The sequence below is a fragment of the Mixophyes fleayi genome, chromosome 1, assembly GCF_038048845.1.
Source record: "Mixophyes fleayi isolate aMixFle1 chromosome 1, aMixFle1.hap1, whole genome shotgun sequence".
Lineage (NCBI taxonomy): Eukaryota > Metazoa > Chordata > Amphibia > Anura > Limnodynastidae > Mixophyes > Mixophyes fleayi.
In genome coordinates, this window is record NC_134402.1 from 461,858,631 (window position 1) to 461,878,741 (window position 20,111).

General features: G+C 48.3%; 1 protein-coding gene across 1 annotated transcript in view; it reads right to left on the reverse strand.

Moving 5' to 3' along the window:
- The window catches only part of NPR2 (natriuretic peptide receptor 2), a 187,403-nt gene that overhangs the window by 60,889 nt on the left and 106,403 nt on the right, over positions 1–20,111 (reverse strand). Inside the window, exons 10-12 of the mRNA XM_075187390.1 lie at positions 9,191–9,268; positions 8,723–8,827; positions 7,384–7,455 (exon numbers count right to left, since the gene is read on the reverse strand). Of these exons, the coding sequence (XP_075043491.1) occupies positions 7,384–7,455; positions 8,723–8,827; positions 9,191–9,268 (255 nt within the window). The remainder of the gene's footprint in view (positions 1–7,383; positions 7,456–8,722; positions 8,828–9,190; positions 9,269–20,111) is intronic.

Here is a 20,111-nt window from a genome sequence, read left to right on the forward strand (position 1 = left end):
TCTAAAGGCCACTGGATTCACTTGCTTGATGATGGAAAAGGGACCGATAAATCTAGGACCAAGCTTTTTACACGGTTGCCTGAGCCTGATATAACGGGTGGAGAGCCAAACCTGATCCACTTTGAAAGAGCAGCTACTACGGTGTTGGTGCGCAAATTTTTTGGAGTGAAATGAGGCCCGTTTTAAAGCAGCGTGAACTTTTTTCCAGATGTTCTTCAGAGCAGCAGCCATATAGTGTATGCCAGGAAGCCCAGAAGAGTTAAGCATAGCCAAACAGATCTAGGATGGAAACCAAGATTGCAATAGAATGGAGAGGTACTAGTGGAGGAATGGCAGGAATTGTATGTGAAATCCGCCCAGGGTAACAGAGCTGACCAGTTGTTGTGAAACTCAGAGGTGTATAAACGTAAAAATTGTTCCAGGGACTGATTGACCCTCTCAGTTTGTCCATTGGATTGTGGATGATATGCTGAGGAGAGGCTGATGTTTGTTTCAAGGAGACAACAAACAGACTTCCAGAATTGAGCAACTAACTGGGAACCGCAGTCAGAAACAATATCCACACGTAAATGTGTTGCCGGAAAATGTGTTGGACTAAAAGTGGGGCCTAGGTCTGTGCACTAGGGAGTCTGGTTAAAGGTATGAAATGGGCCATTTTACTGAAGTGGTCAACCACTACCCAGACAGTATTGTAGCCTGCTGAAGAAGGAAGCTCCACAATAAAATCCATTGACAGATGTGTTCACAGTCTAGAAGGAACAGATAAGGGCATAAGCTGACTGGAAGGACGGTTTCAAGGAGTTTTGTTTTCAGCACAGACTTCACAGAACATAGCATAGTCTTGAACATCAGAAGATATGGTGGGCCACCAAACCGAATGCAAGAGATTTTCTGTAGTTTTACAGATACTGGGGTGTCCGGCGGTTTATGGTCGTGGGCCTCAGTGAGGACAGCCTTTCGGAGGTGAACCGGAACAAATAAGCGGTTTGCAGGTGTCCCAGCGGGAGCCAATTTTTGGAATCTGCAAAGGATTAAACTCAAGTCCTGGGCTAAACCGTAGTGAATGATCACAGGGGGTATAATTGGCAGTGGTTTCGGAACTGGTGCATGAGGAGAGGTAAAACTTCTGGATAAGGCATCAGCCTTAGTGTTCTTAGAACCTGGTCTATAACTGATAATAAAAGGAAAGCGAGTAAAGAACAATGACCAATGGGCTTGCCTTGGGTTCAGCCGTTTTACTGATTCAATATATTGGAAATTCTTATGGTCAGTAATGACTGAGATAACATGGATCTCCCCTTCCAGCCAGTGGCGCCATTCTTCAAAAGCCCATTTGATGGCTTAGAGTTCTCCATTACCAACATCAGAGTTGGCCTCTGCAGAAGAGAAATTCCGGGAGAAGAAGATGCAAAGAAATAATCAGTGATTACCAAGATCTTTTTGTGAGAGTACAGCGCCTGCACCAACGTCAAAAGCATCAACCTAACAAAGGCAAATCAGGATTAGGATGCCTTAAGGCAGGGGCGGAGGTGAATGCCTTTTTTAGAGCCTCAAAGGAACTGATAGCTTCTGAAGACCAGTTACCCGGATCTGCCCCTTTTCTGGTGAGGGCAACAATGGGGGCCACCAAATCGGAAAGGCTTTGAATAAATCTACGGTAGCAATTGGTGAAGCCCAAAAACCTTTGTACGCCCTTCAGATTGACAGGTCGCACCCAATCAAAAATAGCTTGCACCTTACTTGGGTCCATAGAAAAACCGGTAGAAGATATGATATACCCAAGGAACGATACACTTTTAACTTCAAACTCGCATTTTTCCAGCTTGGCGAACAAATGATCGTCCCATAATTTATGGAATACTTGTTGGACGTGGAGCCAATGCTGAGACAACGAATGAGAGAATATCAGTATGTCATCCAGGTATACAACAACAAACTGATCAAGGAATTCCCGGAGAACTTCATTAATAAGATCTTGGAAGACCGCTGGTGGGTTGCAGAGCCCGAACGGCATAACTAAATACTCGTAGTGGCCGGACTGGATATTGGAAGCCGTTTTCCACGCATCTCCTTCTCTAATGAGGATGATTGTATGCCCGGCAAAGGGATTCATCCCGTTACTTTCCATGAACAATCCTCTCCAGAATTCCCAGGCTGGTTATAATGTTAGGCTGACGGTCTGTTCACAAACTTACAGAGCTAGTTGGCGGAGGTCTTCACCTTTAGCAGCCGCCTTTCCCATAGAGCTTTATAAGCTTACCGGTACTCAGATGTCCCCAGGACTTAACTCCAGATGTAGTGCAAGTTTGTAATACAGAACCGTAGCTGCAGGCCAGGAGACAGAATAGATGGCAGTGGATGGTCAGATGTCAGCTGAGGTCAGAGGTCACTAGCAAGCAGAATGGTCCGATAACACGCCAAAAGGTCAGGGTCACAGGCAACACAGTGGGGTTCATGGTACAGGCAAAAGGGCAAGGGTCACATGCAAGCAGGCAAAGTCCAAGGTACAGACAGGGGTCATACACAATAATCAATCCAAAAAGCTTTTACCAAACACAGCACAGGAGCAAGTTAGCTGACAGGAAAACTGGACACTATAACCGGCAGGGCGGCTAAGCCCTCCCTGCCTTAAATAACAATTGCAGCTCTGGAAGTATCGACAGCCCCTGTTAATAAATAGTTAATTAAATTACTTGGCCCGCAGGCTGGTGGGGGTGCTGCGGACGCGCCCGGCTTCCTTACATTGCCAGGACGCGGCGCTGAATAAATTAGTGTCCGACCGTTGGAAACGGTCGGGCCAGGCCCGGAAGTGACATCCCGGTCGTCAAGGTGACGGCCGGGATGCTGGCGAGCATAGAGAGCGAGCTGCAGCAGTGTTCACTTGTGTGAATTGTGTAGAGGGTTGTAATAGGGTAAACTAGTGAGGTTAAGATGATGGTTCAGGAATATTATAAGCTTGTCTGAAGAGTTGGGTTTTAAGAGAACGCTTGAAGGTTTGAAGACTAGAGGAAAGTCTTACTGTGCGAGGGAGGGAATTCCACAGCGTGGGTGCAGCCTAAAAAAAGTCCTGTAACCGAGAAAGGGAGAATGTGATGAGAGTGGAAGAGAGACGTAGATCTTGTGCAGAACGGAGATGTCGAGTTGGGGGATATTTTGAGACAAGTGAGGAGATGTTTGTTGGTGCAGCTTTGTTGACAGACTTGTATGTTAGTAGAAGAATTTTATATTGGATTTGTTGAAAAACAGGCAACCAATGTAGAGACTGACAGAGTGACTCAGCAGAGGAAGAAGATTTGGAAGGAAAATCAATCAAGCTGCTAAATGCAAAATAAATTGTAGGAGTGACAGTCTGATTAGGGGAAGACCAGTAAGGAGGGAATTGCAATAGTCGATGCGGGAGATGATGAGTGTGTGAATTAGAGTTTTTGCAGTGTCTTGTTTAAGATATGTGCGTATTCTGGAAATGTTTTTTATATGTATGTAATATGATTTAGATATAGAGTCGATGTGGGGAACAAAGGATAGTTCTGAGCCAAGGAACCAGTTTATGGTCATGTTGTCAACAGAAATAGAAATGTCAGGTAGCTAACTTCTCTTGGTGGGTGGAAATGTTATTAACTGGTTTTGAAAGATTGAGTTTGAGTTGGCGAGAAGACATCCAAGATGATATGGCAGAAAGACAGTCAGTAACGCGAGACAACACAGATGGTGAGAGGTCAGGAGAGGATAGATAGATTTGTGTATCATCCGCATAGAGATGATACTGAAATCCAATGGAGCTTATTAGTTTTCCAAGAGAAGTGGTGTAGATAGAGAATAGCAGAGGACCTAGGACTGAGCCTTGTGGTCTCCAACTGATAAAGGAAGCGGAGCAGAGGTGGATCCAGAGAAATTACCACTGAAAGTGCGATTAGATAGGTAAATTGAGAACCAGGATAGGACAGTGACTTCAAGACCTAGGGATTGTAGTCTTTGTATGAGGAGAGAGTGGTCAACAGTGTCAAATGCAGCAGAGAGATCCAGGAGAAGTAAAAGAAAGTAATGGCCTTTAGTTTTAGCAGTGATGAAATCATTGACAAGTCTAATCTTGTCAATCTTGTCCTTGAAATAGGAAGCAAGATCCTGGACATTGATATTAGATGGAGAGTTTGGGGTTAGAAGCCTGAGCAGAGATGAGAGATTGGAAGTATGCTTGTCTTGCAGTGTCCAGAGCGTTTCGATAGGAGCGGTAGATAGCAGTATATGTGCTGAAATCATTAGAAGTATTAGATTTATGCCAGAAATGTTCTGCTTTGCGACTCACACTTCTGTCCACATTGCCCCTTCATTACTCCACTCACCTCAAGTTAACATAAATGAGGTTTTTTCCTTCTTATATTCGCTAACTGGAACAGCCTCATCCTTTCACCAGAAAGGATGAGGCTGGAAAACTTCTCTTGGAAAACTAATAAGCTCCTTTGGATTTCAGTATCATCTCTATGCGGATGATACACAAATCTATCTATCCTCTCCTGATCTCTCACCATCTGTGTTGTCTCGCGTTACTGACTGTCTTTCTGCCATTTAATCTTGGATGTCTTCTCGCCAACTCAAACTCAATCTTTCAAAAACAGAATTAATAATATTCCCACCCAAAAACAGAAGCTTCCTGCCTGACATTTCTATTTCTGTTGATAACATGACCATAAATCCCACCCCACAAGCTCGCTGCCTAGGTGTAATCCTTGACTCACACCTATCCTTTATTCCCCACATCGACTCTATAGCCAAATCATGTTACATACACCTAAAGAACATTTCCAGAATACGCACATATCTCACCCAAGGCACTGCAAAACATTTAATTAATACACTCATCATCTCCCGCATCGACTATTGCAATTCCCTATTTACTGGTCTTCCCCTAAACAGACTGAAACCCCTACAATCTATTTTACATGCAGCGGCTAGATCGATTTTCCTTGCAAACTGTTCTTCCTCTGCTGAGCCACTCTGTCAGTCTCTACATTGGCTGCCTGTTTATCAACAAATCTAATATAAAATTCTTCTACTGTCATACAAGGCCATCAACAAAATTGCGCTGACATACATTTCCTCATTTGTCTCAAAATATCTCCCAACTCGACACCTCCATTCTGCACAGATTTGCATCTCTCTTCCACTCTCATCACATCCTCCCATTCCCAGTTACCGGACTTTTTTCGGGCTGCACCCACTTTGTGGAATTCATTCCCTCGCACCACAAGACTTTGCTCTAGTCTTCAAACCTTCAAGCGGTCTCTGAAAACCCACCTCTTCAGACAAGCTTATAATATTCCTCTACCACCTTCTTAATCTCCCTAGGTTACCCTATTACCACCCTCTACACTGCTAACACAAGACAACATCTCTCTGACCAACATTATTGTGTGACTGATGACACAGCCCACTAAATAGTTTTATCTTTGTATTCTAGTTGGTCCAATATGCAATATGATGTAGCACATGCCCTTGTGTTCAAACTCCCATTGTCCCATAGATTGTAAGCTTTCGAGCAGGACCCCCTTACCTTTCTGTATATATGTATTACCCAGTATTGTTTGATTAATGTTTGTTACCAATTGTAAAGCGCTACGAAATATGCTGGCGTTATATAAATAAATGATGATGATGATGATGAAGGTTGATATAGTTCTAAAGATAATGCCATGAAAGGAGAGTAAGATGAGCAATTTGATAAACATTGGGATTTAAGCTTAAAGGGCAAAAAACTGAGGGAAATAAAAGAAATACCCAGTTGCTACATCCACTGTAGTAAGAAAAGAAGCGCAGAGACAGGTTAAGTAGTTCAGTAGATGAAGATTATTTCTGGATGTCCTCAGATGTTGCTCAGTGTTTGTTAAACTGTGCATGTCCCAATCCCATTAAGGTAAGTACCCTGAGACTTCCACCTCCTTGAAGGTAAGTACCCTGAGACTTCCACCTCCTTGAAGGTAAGTACCCTGAGACTTCCACCTCCTTGAAGGTAAGTACCCTGAGACTTCCACCTCCTTGAAGGTAAGTACTCATAGATATTCACTCCAAAAGAAGAAGTGGATCAGCGAAGATGGGATAATGGGAGTCCTTTCAGTCTGGTAACATTTTCATATTATCCAATTCCTCTGCCACCTCAAGAACAGAGCCTGGCATCACGTTACTGGCACCTCAAGAACAGTGCCCGGCATCAAGCTACAGGCACCTCAAGAACAAAGCCTGGCATCACGTTACTGGCACCTCAAGAACAGAGCCTGGCATCACGTTACTGGCACCTCAAGAACAGAGCCTGGCACCACATTACTGGCACCTCAAGAACAGTGCCTGGCATCACATTACTGGCACCTCAAGAACAGTGCCTGGCATCACATTACTGGCACCTCAAGAACAGTGCCCGGCATCACGCTACAGGCACCTCAAGAACAAAGCCTGGCACCACATTACTGGCACATCAAGAACAAAGCCTGGCACCACATTACTGGCACCTCAAGAACAGTGCCTGGCACCACATTACTGGCACCTCAAGAACAGTGCCCGGCATCACGCTACAGGCACCTCAAGAACAAAGCCTGGCACCACATTACTGGCACCTCAAGAACAAAGCTTGGCACCACATTACTGGCACCTCAAGAACAGTGCCTGGCACCACATTACTGGCACCTCAAGAACAGAGCCTGGCACCACATTACTGGCACCTCAAGAACAGTGCCTGGCACCACATTACTGGCACCTCAAGAACAGTGCCTGGCATCACGTTACTGGCACCTCAAGAACAGAGCCTGGCACCACATTACTGGCACCTCAAGAACAGTGCCTGGCACCACATTACTGGCACCTCAAGAACAGAGCCTGGCACCACATTACTGGCACCTCAAGAACAGAGCCTGGCATCACGTTACTGGCACCTCAAGAACAGAGCCCGGCATCACATTACTGGCACCTCAAGAACAGAGCCCGGCACCACATTACTGGCACCTCAAGAACAGAGCCTGGCATCACGTTACTGGCACCTCAAGAACAGAGCCTGGCATCACGTTACTGGCACCTCAAGAACAGAGCCTGGCATCACGTTACTGGCACCTCAAGAACAGAGCCCGGCATCACATTACTGGCACCTCAAGAACAGAGCCTGGCATCACATTACTGGCACCTCAAGAACAGAGCCTGGCATCACATTACTGGCACCTCAAGAACAGAGCCTGGCATCACATTACTGGCACCTCAAGAACAAAGCCTGGCACCACATTACTGGCACCTCAAGAACAGAGCCTGGCATCACATTACTGGCACATTATGACCAGTACCTGGCATCACATTACTGGCATGGGAGTAATGTGTTAGATGGGCACTAGCGCTATGGCCACCTCTCACCTTTACAATGTCATTTATTAGTGAGTGTCGGAACATCCAATCCAGATTAATGCTGTCATTCTCCAAGATGTCCTGGAAAAAAAGAAGTATTCTATTACTATTATCTTCCCCACTGTACCTCTGTGTACTACCCGTTACCCTGATATCTGCCCCACGGTACCTCTGTAATACCCAATATCCTGATATCTGCCCCACTGTACCTCTGTGTACTACCCGTTACCCTGATATCTGCCCCACGGTACCTCTGTAATACCCGTTATCCTGATATCTGCCCCACTGTACCTCTGTGTACTACCCGTTACCCTGATATCTGCCCCACTGTACCTCTGTGTAATACCCATTACCCTGATATCTGCCCCACGGTACCTCTGTAATACCCAATATCCTGATATCTGCCCCACTGTACCTCTGTGTACTACCCGTTACCCTGATATCTGCCCCACTGTACCTCTGTGTACTACCCGTTACCCTGATATCTGCCCCACGGTACCTCTGTAATACCCGTTATCCTGATATCTGCCCCACTGTACCTCTGTGTACTACCCGTTACCCTGATATCTGCCCCACTGTACCTCTGTAATACCCATTACCCTGATATCTGCCCCACTGTACCTCTGTGTAATACCCGATATCCTGATATCTGCCCCACTGTACCTCTGTGTAATACCCGTTACAACATTGTTTTTATTAGGCATATGACTCTATTTTCTGTCCCATAAACAATATAATTCTGTGTATAATATATCATTATATGTCCTGCACAAGGACGATTATCAATAATGCTCTAATACTCTGATTCTCTGTAATACTCCATCCCTGCCCCGTGTTACTGCTGCACTGATGGACTCAGTCTTAAGCTGGGTACACACTACACAGTTTTCTTCCAATAATCGGCTAAATCAGCCGACATACGACCTCTCGTTCAAAAGTCGGGTCAGTATGTGTAGTGACACGATGGTCGAAAGTCTGCCCAAATGGACGATTGTCGCCTCATTTGGTTGGTCGTACCGTTTAATATTTTCATTCCAATCTCGTTTCCGTTGTGTAGTGTGTATAAACTTCCGACCGATCCACAACAGTGAGTACGAAATTACAGTCATTGCTCACGATAACATGGCTGTAAAAGTCGCTAAAGGGACGTCCGCTCTTCCCTTTATCGTCCTAAACAAGGCTAGTGTGTATGCAGTCCATGGACCGAGCGATCGGACCATCGGTCGCATGTAAAATCGCTCGGCATAAAAAGTTGGTTGAAATTTCTGTAGTGTGTACCCAGCTTTACTGTGAGTGCAGTTACCAGAAGGTCAAACAATCATTATGTATAATATACGGAGCATGTTACCTGCAAGCTGCCCCGGGGGCAATACTCTGTCACAATGCAAATGTTTGGCGGGTCTATACAAGCCCCCAGGAATCGCGTCAGATGATTGAACTGAACATCCCTCATCTGTAAGAGAGAATATGAAATATCTGATGTACAATGACCCAGAACCACATCAGCATTACAGGTTATAGATGACCACTGCCCAGTCCTCCCTTCTACTGACTGCTGGGAGGCCACCACTGGTAAACCACGCTTATTGCGTCATCTTACTTGTGATGTCAGCGTAATGTCAGCATGATGTCACTGTGATGTCACCATGATGTCACTATAATGTCATTGTGATGTCACTATGATGTCATTGTGATGTCAGCGTAATGTCAGCATGATGTCAGAGTGATGTCACCATGATGTCACTATAATGTCATTGTGATGTCACTATGATGTCATTGTGATGTCAGTGTGATGTCAGCGTGATGTCATACTTACATGTTTAAGTTCAAAAAGAACCTGTCTGGTCAGTTCAATACGTTTCTTATTGACATGTTTGATGGCGACCACATTACCCTGAGGAAGAGATACAGCGCATGAGACAGCGAGACACACTGAGAGACATACCGAGAGTGAGACGTACACACTGAGAGACATACCGAGAGTGAGACGTACACACCGAGAGACATACCGAGAGTGAGACGTACACACAGAGAGACATACCGAGAGTGAGACGTACACACAGAGAGACATACAGAGAGTGAGACGTACACACCGAGAGACATACAGAGAGTGAGACGTACACACAGAGAGACATACCGAGAGTGAGACGTACACACCGAGAGACATACCGAGAGTGAGACGTACACACCGAGAGTGAGACGGACGTACCGAGAGTGAGACGTACACACCGAGAGTGAGACGGACGTACCGAGAGTGAGACGTACACACCGAGAGACATACCGAGAGTGAGACGGACGTACCGAGAGTGAGACGTACACACCGAGAGACATACAGAGAGTGAGACGTACACACAGAGAGACATACAGAGAGTGAGACGTACACACAGAGAGACATACCGAGAGTGAGACGTACACACCGAGAGACATACAGAGAGTGAGACGTACACACAGAGAGACATAGCGAGAGTGAGACGTACACACAGAGAGACATACCGAGAGTGAGACGGACGTACCGAGAGTGAGACGTACACACCGAGAGACATACAGAGAGTGAGACGTACACACAGAGAGACATACCGAGAGTGAGACGTACACACCGAGAGACATACAGAGAGTGAGACGTACACACAGAGAGACATAGCGAGAGTGAGACGTACACACAGAGAGACATACCGAGAGTGAGACGTACACACAGAGAGACGTACAGAGAGTGAGACGTACACACAGAGAGAAATACCGAGAGTGAGACGTACACACCGAGAGACGTACAGAGAGTGAGACGTACACACTGAGAGACGTACCGAGAGTGAGACGTACACACCGAGAGACGTACCGAGAGTGAGACGTACACACCGAGAGAGATACCGAGAGTGAGACGTACACACAGAGAGACATACCGAGAGTGAGACGTACACACTGAGAGACATACCGAGAGTGAGACGTACACACAGAGAGACATACCGAGAGTGAGACGTACACACAGAGAGACATAACGAGAGTGAGACGTACACACTGAGAGAGATACCGATAGTGAGACGTACACACAGAGAGACATACCGAGAGTGAGACGTACACACAGAGAGACATACAGAGAGTGAGACGTACACACTGAGAGACATACCGAGAGTGAGACGTACACACAGAGAGACATACCGAGAGTGAGACGTACACACCTAGAGAGATACCGAGAGTGAGACGTACACACCGAGAGACATACAGAGAGTGAGACGTACACACAGAGAGACATACAGAGAGTGAGACGTACACACAGAGAGACATACCGAGAGTGAGACGTACACACCGAGAGACATACAGAGAGTGAGACGTACACACAGAGAGACATACAGAGAGTGAGACGTACACACAGAGAGACATAGCGAGAGTGAGACGTACACACCGAGAGACATACAGAGAGTGAGACGTACACACAGAGAGACATAGCGAGAGTGAGACGTACACACCGAGAGTGAGACGGACGTACCGAGAGTGAGACGTACACACCGAGAGACATACAGAGAGTGAGACGTACACACAGAGAGACATACCGAGAGTGAGACGTACACACCGAGAGACATACAGAGAGTGAGACGTACACACAGAGAGACATAGCGAGAGTGAGACGTACACACAGAGAGACATACCGAGAGTGAGACGTACACACAGAGAGACATACCGAGAGTGAGACGTACACACCGAGAGAGATACCGAGAGTGAGACGTACACACAGAGAGACATACCGAGAGTGAGACGTACACACCGAGAGACGTACAGAGAGTGAGACGTACACACTGAGAGACGTACCGAGAGTGAGACGTACACACCGAGAGACATACCGAGAGTGAGACGTACACACCGAGAGAGATACCGAGAGTGAGACGTACACACAGAGAGACATACAGAGAGTGAGACGTACACACCGAGAGACGTACAGAGAGTGAGACGTACACACTGAGAGACGTACCGAGAGTGAGACGTACACACCGAGAGACATACCGAGAGTGAGACGTACACACAGAGAGACATACCGAGAGTGAGACGTACACACCGAGAGACATACAGAGAGTGAGACGTACACACCTAGAGACATACAGAGAGTGAGACGTACACACCGAGAGACATACCGAGAGTGAGACGTACACACCTAGAGACATACCGAGAGTGAGACGTACACACCGAGAGACATACCGAGAGTGAGACGTACACACTGAGAGAGATACCGATAGTGAGACGTACACACCGAGAGACATACCGAGAGTGAGACGTACACACTGAGAGAGATACCGAGAGTGAGACGTACACACAGAGAGACGTACCGAGAGTGAGACGTACACACCGAGAGACGTACAGAGAGTGAGACGTACACACTGAGAGAGATACCGAGAGTGAGACGTACACACCGAGAGACATACCGAGAGTGAGACGTACACACTGAGAGAGATACCGAGAGTGAGACGTACACACAGAGAGACATACCGAGAGTGAGACGTACACACTGAGAGACATACCGAGAGTGAGACGTACACACAGAGAGACATAACGAGAGTGAGACGTACACACCGAGAGACATACAGAGAGTGAGACGTACACACCGAGAGACATACCGAGAGTGAGACGTACACACAGAGAGACATACCGAGAGTGAGACGTACACACAGAGAGACATAACGAGAGTGAGACGTACACACTGAGAGAGATACCGATAGTGAGACGTACACACAGAGAGACATACCGAGAGTGAGACGTACACACAGAGAGACATACAGAGAGTGAGACGTACACACTGAGAGACATACCGAGAGTGAGACGTACACACTGAGAGAGATACCGAGAGTGAGACGTACACACAGAGAGACATACCGAGAGTGAGACGTACACACAGAGAGACATACCGAGAGTGAGACGTACACACTGAGAGACATACCGAGAGTGAGACGTACACACTGAGAGACATACAGAGAGTGAGACGTACACACCGAGAGACGTACCGAGAGTGAGACGTACACACTGAGAGAGATACCGAGAGTGAGACGTACACACAGAGAGACATACCGAGAGTGAGACGTACACACCTAGAGACATACCGAGAGTGAGACGTACACACAGAGAGACATACCGAGAGTGAGACGTACACACCGAGAGACGTACAGAGAGTGAGACGTACACACTGAGAGAGATACCGAGAGTGAGACGTACACACTGAGAGAGATACCGAGAGTGAGACGTACACACAGAGAGACGTACCGAGAGTGAGACGTACACACTGAGAGAGATACCGAGAGTGAGACGTACACACAGAGAGACATACCGAGAGTGAGACGTACACACCGAGAGACGTACAGAGAGTGAGACGTACACACCTAGAGACATACCGAGAGTGAGACGTACACACTGAGAGAGATACCGATAGTGAGACGTACACACCGAGAGACGTACCGAGAGTGAGACGTACACACTGAGAGAGATACCGAGAGTGAGACGTACACACAGAGAGACATACCGAGAGTGAGACGTACACACCTAGAGACATACCGAGAGTGAGACGTACACACCGAGAGACGTACAGAGAGTGAGACGTACACACTGAGAGAGATACCGAGAGTGAGACGTACACACCGAGAGACATACCGAGAGTGAGACGTACACACTGAGAGAGATACCGAGAGTGAGACGTACACACAGAGAGACATACCGAGAGTGAGACGTACACACTGAGAGACATACCGAGAGTGAGACGTACACACAGAGAGACATACCGAGAGTGAGACGTACACACCGAGAGACATACAGAGAGTGAGACGTACACACCGAGAGACATACCGAGAGTGAGACGTACACACAGAGAGACATACCGAGAGTGAGACGTACACACAGAGAGACATAACGAGAGTGAGACGTACACACTGAGAGAGATACCGATAGTGAGACGTACACACAGAGAGACATACCGAGAGTGAGACGTACACACAGAGAGACATACAGAGAGTGAGACGTACACACTGAGAGACATACCGAGAGTGAGACGTACACACTGAGAGACATACCGAGAGTGAGACGTACACACTGAGAGAGATACCGAGAGTGAGACGTACACACAGAGAGACATACCGAGAGTGAGACGTACACACAGAGAGACATACCGAGAGTGAGACGTACACACTGAGAGACATACCGAGAGTGAGACGTACACACTGAGAGACATACCGAGAGTGAGACGTACACACCGAGAGACATACAGAGAGTGAGACGTACACACCTAGAGACATACCGAGAGTGAGACGTACACACCGAGAGACATACCGAGAGTGAGACGTACACACCGAGAGACATACCGAGAGTGAGACGTACACACCGAGAGACATACAGAGAGTGAGACGTACACACCGAGAGACATACCGAGAGTGAGACGTACACACAGAGAGACATACCGAGAGTGAGACGTACACACCGAGAGACATACCGAGAGTGAGACGTACACACCGAGAGACATACCGAGAGTGAGACGTACACACCGAGAGACATACAGAGAGTGAGACGTACACACCTAGAGACATACCGAGAGTGAGACGTACACACAGAGAGACATACCGAGAGTGAGACGTACACACCTAGAGACATACCGAGAGTGAGACGTACACACTGAGAGAGATACCGATAGTGAGACGTACACACCGAGAGACGTACCGAGAGTGAGACGTACACACTGAGAGAGATACCGAGAGTGAGACGTACACACAGAGAGACATACCGAGAGTGAGACGTACACACCTAGAGACATACCGAGAGTGAGACGTACACACCGAGAGACGTACAGAGAGTGAGACGTACACACTGAGAGAGATACCGAGAGTGAGACGTACACACCGAGAGACATACCGAGAGTGAGACGTACACACTGAGAGAGATACCGAGAGTGAGACGTACACACAGAGAGACATACCGAGAGTGAGACGTACACACTGAGAGACATACCGAGAGTGAGACGTACACACAGAGAGACATACCGAGAGTGAGACGTACACACCGAGAGACATACAGAGAGTGAGACGTACACACCGAGAGACATACCGAGAGTGAGACGTACACACAGAGAGACATACCGAGAGTGAGACGTACACACAGAGAGACATAACGAGAGTGAGACGTACACACTGAGAGAGATACCGATAGTGAGACGTACACACAGAGAGACATACCGAGAGTGAGACGTACACACAGAGAGACATACAGAGAGTGAGACGTACACACTGAGAGACATACCGAGAGTGAGACGTACACACTGAGAGACATACCGAGAGTGAGACGTACACACTGAGAGAGATACCGAGAGTGAGACGTACACACAGAGAGACATACCGAGAGTGAGACGTACACACAGAGAGACATACCGAGAGTGAGACGTACACACTGAGAGACATACCGAGAGTGAGACGTACACACTGAGAGACATACCGAGAGTGAGACGTACACACCGAGAGACATACAGAGAGTGAGACGTACACACCTAGAGACATACCGAGAGTGAGACGTACACACCGAGAGACATACCGAGAGTGAGACGTACACACCGAGAGACATACCGAGAGTGAGACGTACACACCGAGAGACATACAGAGAGTGAGACGTACACACCGAGAGACATACCGAGAGTGAGACGTACACACAGAGAGACATACCGAGAGTGAGACGTACACACCGAGAGACATACCGAGAGTGAGACGTACACACCGAGAGACATACCGAGAGTGAGACGTACACACCGAGAGACATACAGAGAGTGAGACGTACACACCTAGAGACATACCGAGAGTGAGACGTACACACAGAGAGACATACCGAGAGTGAGACGTACACACCTAGAGACATACCGAGAGTGAGACGTACACACCGAGAGACATACCGAGAGTGAGACGTACACACCTAGAGACATACCGAGAGTGAGACGTACACACCGAGAGACATACAGAGAGTGAGACGTACACACAGAGAGACATACCGAGAGTGAGACGTACACACCGAGAGACATACCGAGAGTGAGACGTACACACAGAGAGACATACCGAGAGTGAGACGTACACACCGAGAGACATACCGAGAGTGAGACGTACACACCGAGAGACATACCGAGAGTGAGACGTACACACCGAGAGACATACCGAGAGTGAGACGTACACACCGAGAGACATACCGAGAGTGAGACGTACACACAGAGAGACATACCGAGAGTGAGACGTGCACACCGAGAGACATACCGAGAGTGAGACGTGCACACCGAGAGACATACAGAGAGTGAGACGTACACACCTAGAGACATACCGAGAGTGAGACGTACACACCGAGAGACATACCGAGAGTGAGACGTACACACCGAGAGACATACCGAGAGTGAGACGTACACACCGAGAGACATACAGAGAGTGAGACGTACACACCGAGAGACATACCGAGAGTGAGACGTACACACAGAGAGACATACCGAGAGTGAGACGTACACACCGAGAGACATACCGAGAGTGAGACGTACACACCGAGAGACATACCGAGAGTGAGAAGTACACACCGAGAGACATACAGAGAGTGAGACGTACACACCTAGAGACATACCGAGAGTGAGACGTACACACAGAGAGACATACCGAGAGTGAGACGTACACACCTAGAGACATACCGAGAGTGAGACGTACACACCGAGAGACATACCGAGAGTGAGACGTACACACCTAGAGACATACCGAGAGTGAGACGTACACACCGAGAGACATACAGAGAGTGAGACGTACACACAGAGAGACATACAGAGAGTGAGACGTACACACCTAGAGACATACCGAGAGTGAGACGTACACACAGAGAGACATACCGAGAGTGAGACGTACACACCTAGAGACATACCGAGAGTGAGACGTACACACCGAGAGACATACAGAGAGTGAGACGTACACACCGAGAGACGTACAGAGAGTGAGACGTACACACCGAGAGACGTACCGAGAGTGAGACGTACACACTGAGAGACATACAGAGAGTGAGACGTACACACCTAGAGACATACCGAGAGTGAGACGTACACACTGAGAGACATACCGAGAGTGAGACGTACACACAGATAGACATACCGAGAGTGAGACGTACACACCAAGAGTGAGACGTACACACCGAGAGTGAGACGGACGTACCGAGAGTGAGACGTACACACCGAGAGTGAGACGTACACACCGAGAGTGAGACGGACGTACCGAGAGTGAGACGGACGTACCGAGAGTGAGACGTACACACCGAGAGACATACAGAGAGTGAGACGTACACACAGAGAGACATAGCGAGAGTGAGACGTACACACCGAGAGTGAGACGGACGTACCGAGAGTGAGACGTACACACCGAGAGACATACAGAGAGTGAGACGTACACACAGAGAGACATAGCGAGAGTGAGACGTACACACAGAGAGACATACCGAGAGTGAGACGTACACACAGAGAGACGTACAGAGAGTGAGACGTACACACAGAGAGACATACCGAGAGTGAGACGTACACACCGAGAGACATACCGAGAGTGAGACGTACACACAGAGAGAGATACCGAGAGTGAGACGTACACACAGAGAGACATACCGAGAGTGAGACGTACACACCGAGAGACGTACAGAGAGTGAGACGTACACACAGAGAGATACCGAGAGTGAGACGTACACACTGAGAGACATACCGAGAGTGAGACGTACACACAGAGAGACGTACAGAGAGTGAGACGTACACACCGAGAGACGTACAGAGAGTGAGACGTACACACTGAGAGAGATACCGAGAGTGAGACGTACACACAGAGAGACATACCGAGAGTGAGACGTACACACCGAGAGAGATACCGAGAGTGAGACGTACACACCGAGAGACATACAGAGAGTGAGACGTACACACTGAGAGACATACCGAGAGTGAGACGTACACACTGAGAGACATACCGAGAGTGAGACGTACACACAGAGAGAGATACCGAGAGTGAGACGTACACACCGAGAGACGTACAGAGAGTGAGACGTACACACCTAGAGACATACCGAGAGTGAGACGTACACACCGAGAGACATACCGAGAGTGAGACGTACACACCGAGAGACATACCGAGAGTGAGACGTACACACCGAGAGACATACCGAGAGTGAGACGTACACACAGAGAGACATACCGAGAGTGAGACGTACACACCGAGAGACATACCGAGAGTGAGACGTACACACAGAGAGACATACCGAGAGTGAGACGTACACACCGAGAGACATACCGAGAGTGAGACGTACACACAGAGAGACATACCGAGAGTGAGACGTACACACCGAGAGACATACCGAGAGTGAGACGTACACACCGAGAGACATACAGAGAGTGAGACGTACACACCTAGAGACATACCGAGAGTGAGACGTACACACCGAGAGACATACCGAGAGTGAGACGTACACACCGAGAGACATACCGAGAGTGAGACGTACACACCGAGAGACATACAGAGAGTGAGACGTACACACCGAGAGACATACCGAGAGTGAGACGTACACACAGAGAGACATACCGAGAGTGAGACGTACACACCGAGAGACATACCGAGAGTGAGACGTACACACCGAGAGACATACCGAGAGTGAGACGTACACACCGAGAGACATACAGAGAGTGAGACGTACACACCTAGAGACATACCGAGAGTGAGACGTACACACAGAGAGACATACCGAGAGTGAGACGTACACACCTAGAGACATACCGAGAGTGAGACGTACACACCGAGAGACATACCGAGAGTGAGACGTACACACAGAGAGACATACCGAGAGTGAGACGTACACACCGAGAGACATACCGAGAGTGAGACGTACACACAGAGAGACATACAGAGAGTGAGACGTACACACAGAGAGACATACCGAGAGTGAGACGTACACACCGAGAGACATACCGAGAGTGAGACGTACACACAGAGAGACATACCGAGAGTGAGACGTACACACCGAGAGACATACCGAGAGTGAGACGTACACACCGAGAGACATACCGAGAGTGAGACGTACACACCGAGAGACATACCGAGAGTGAGACGTACACACAGAGAGACATACCGAGAGTGAGACGTACACACCGAGAGACATACCGAGAGTGAGACGTGCACACCGAGAGACATACAGAGAGTGAGACGTACACACCTAGAGACATACCGAGAGTGAGACGTACACACCGAGAGACATACCGAGAGTGAGACGTACACACCGAGAGACATACCGAGAGTGAGACGTACACACCGAGAGACATACAGAGAGTGAGACGTACACACCGAGAGACATACCGAGAGTGAGACGTACACACCGAGAGACATACCGAGAGTGAGACGTACACACCGAGAGACATACCGAGAGTGAGACGTACACACCGAGAGACATACCGAGAGTGAGACGTACACACCGAGAGACATACAGAGAGTGAGACGTACACACCTAGAGACATACCGAGAGTGAGACGTACACACCTAGAGACATACCGAGAGTGAGACGTACACACCTAGAGACATACCGAGAGTGAGACGTACACACCGAGAGACATACCGAGAGTGAGACGTACACACCTAGAGACATACCGAGAGTGAGACGTACACACCGAGAGACATACAGAGAGTGAGACGTACACACAGAGAGACATACAGAGAGTGAGACGTACACACCTAGAGACATACCGAGAGTGAGACGTACACACAGAGAGACATACCGAGAGTGAGACGTACACACCTAGAGACATACCGAGAGTGAGACGTACACACCGAGAGACATACAGAGAGTGAGACGTACACACCGAGAGACGTACAGAGAGTGAGACGTACACACCGAGAGACGTACCGAGAGTGAGACGTACACACTGAGAGAGATACCGAGAGTGAGACGTACACACAGAGAGAGATACCGAGAGTGAGACGTACACACAGAGAGACATACCGAGAGTGAGACGTACACACCGAGAGACGTACAGAGAGTGAGACGTACACACAGAGAGACATACCGAGAGTGAGACGTACACACCGAGAGACGTACAGAGAGTGAGACGTACACACTGAGAGAGATACCGAGAGTGAGACGTACACACAGAGAGACATACCGAGAGTGAGACGTACACACCGAGAGACATACCGAGAGTGAGACGTACACACCGAGAGACGTACAGAGAGTGAGACGTACACACCGAGAGAGATACCGAGAGTGAGACGTACACACCGAGAGACATACCGAGAGTGAGACGTACACACTGAGAGAGATACCGAGAGTGAGACGTACACACAGAGAGACATACAGAGAGTGAGACGTACACACTGAGAGAGATACCGAGAGTGAGACGTACACACAGAGAGACATACCGAGAGTGAGACGTACACACAGAGAGACATACCGAGAGTGAGACGTACACACCGAGAGACATACCGAGAGTGAGACGTACACACAGAGAGACATACAGAGAGTGAGACGTACACACCGAGAGACGTACAGAGAGTGAGACGTACACACCGAGAGTCGTACAGAGAGTGAGACGTACACACTGAGAGAGATACCGAGAGTGAGACGTACACACAGAGAGACATACCGAGAGTGAGACGTACACACCGAGAGACATACCGAGAGTGAGACGTACACACAGAGAGACATACCGAGAGTGAGACGTACACACTGAGAGACATACCGAGAGTGAGACGTACACACCT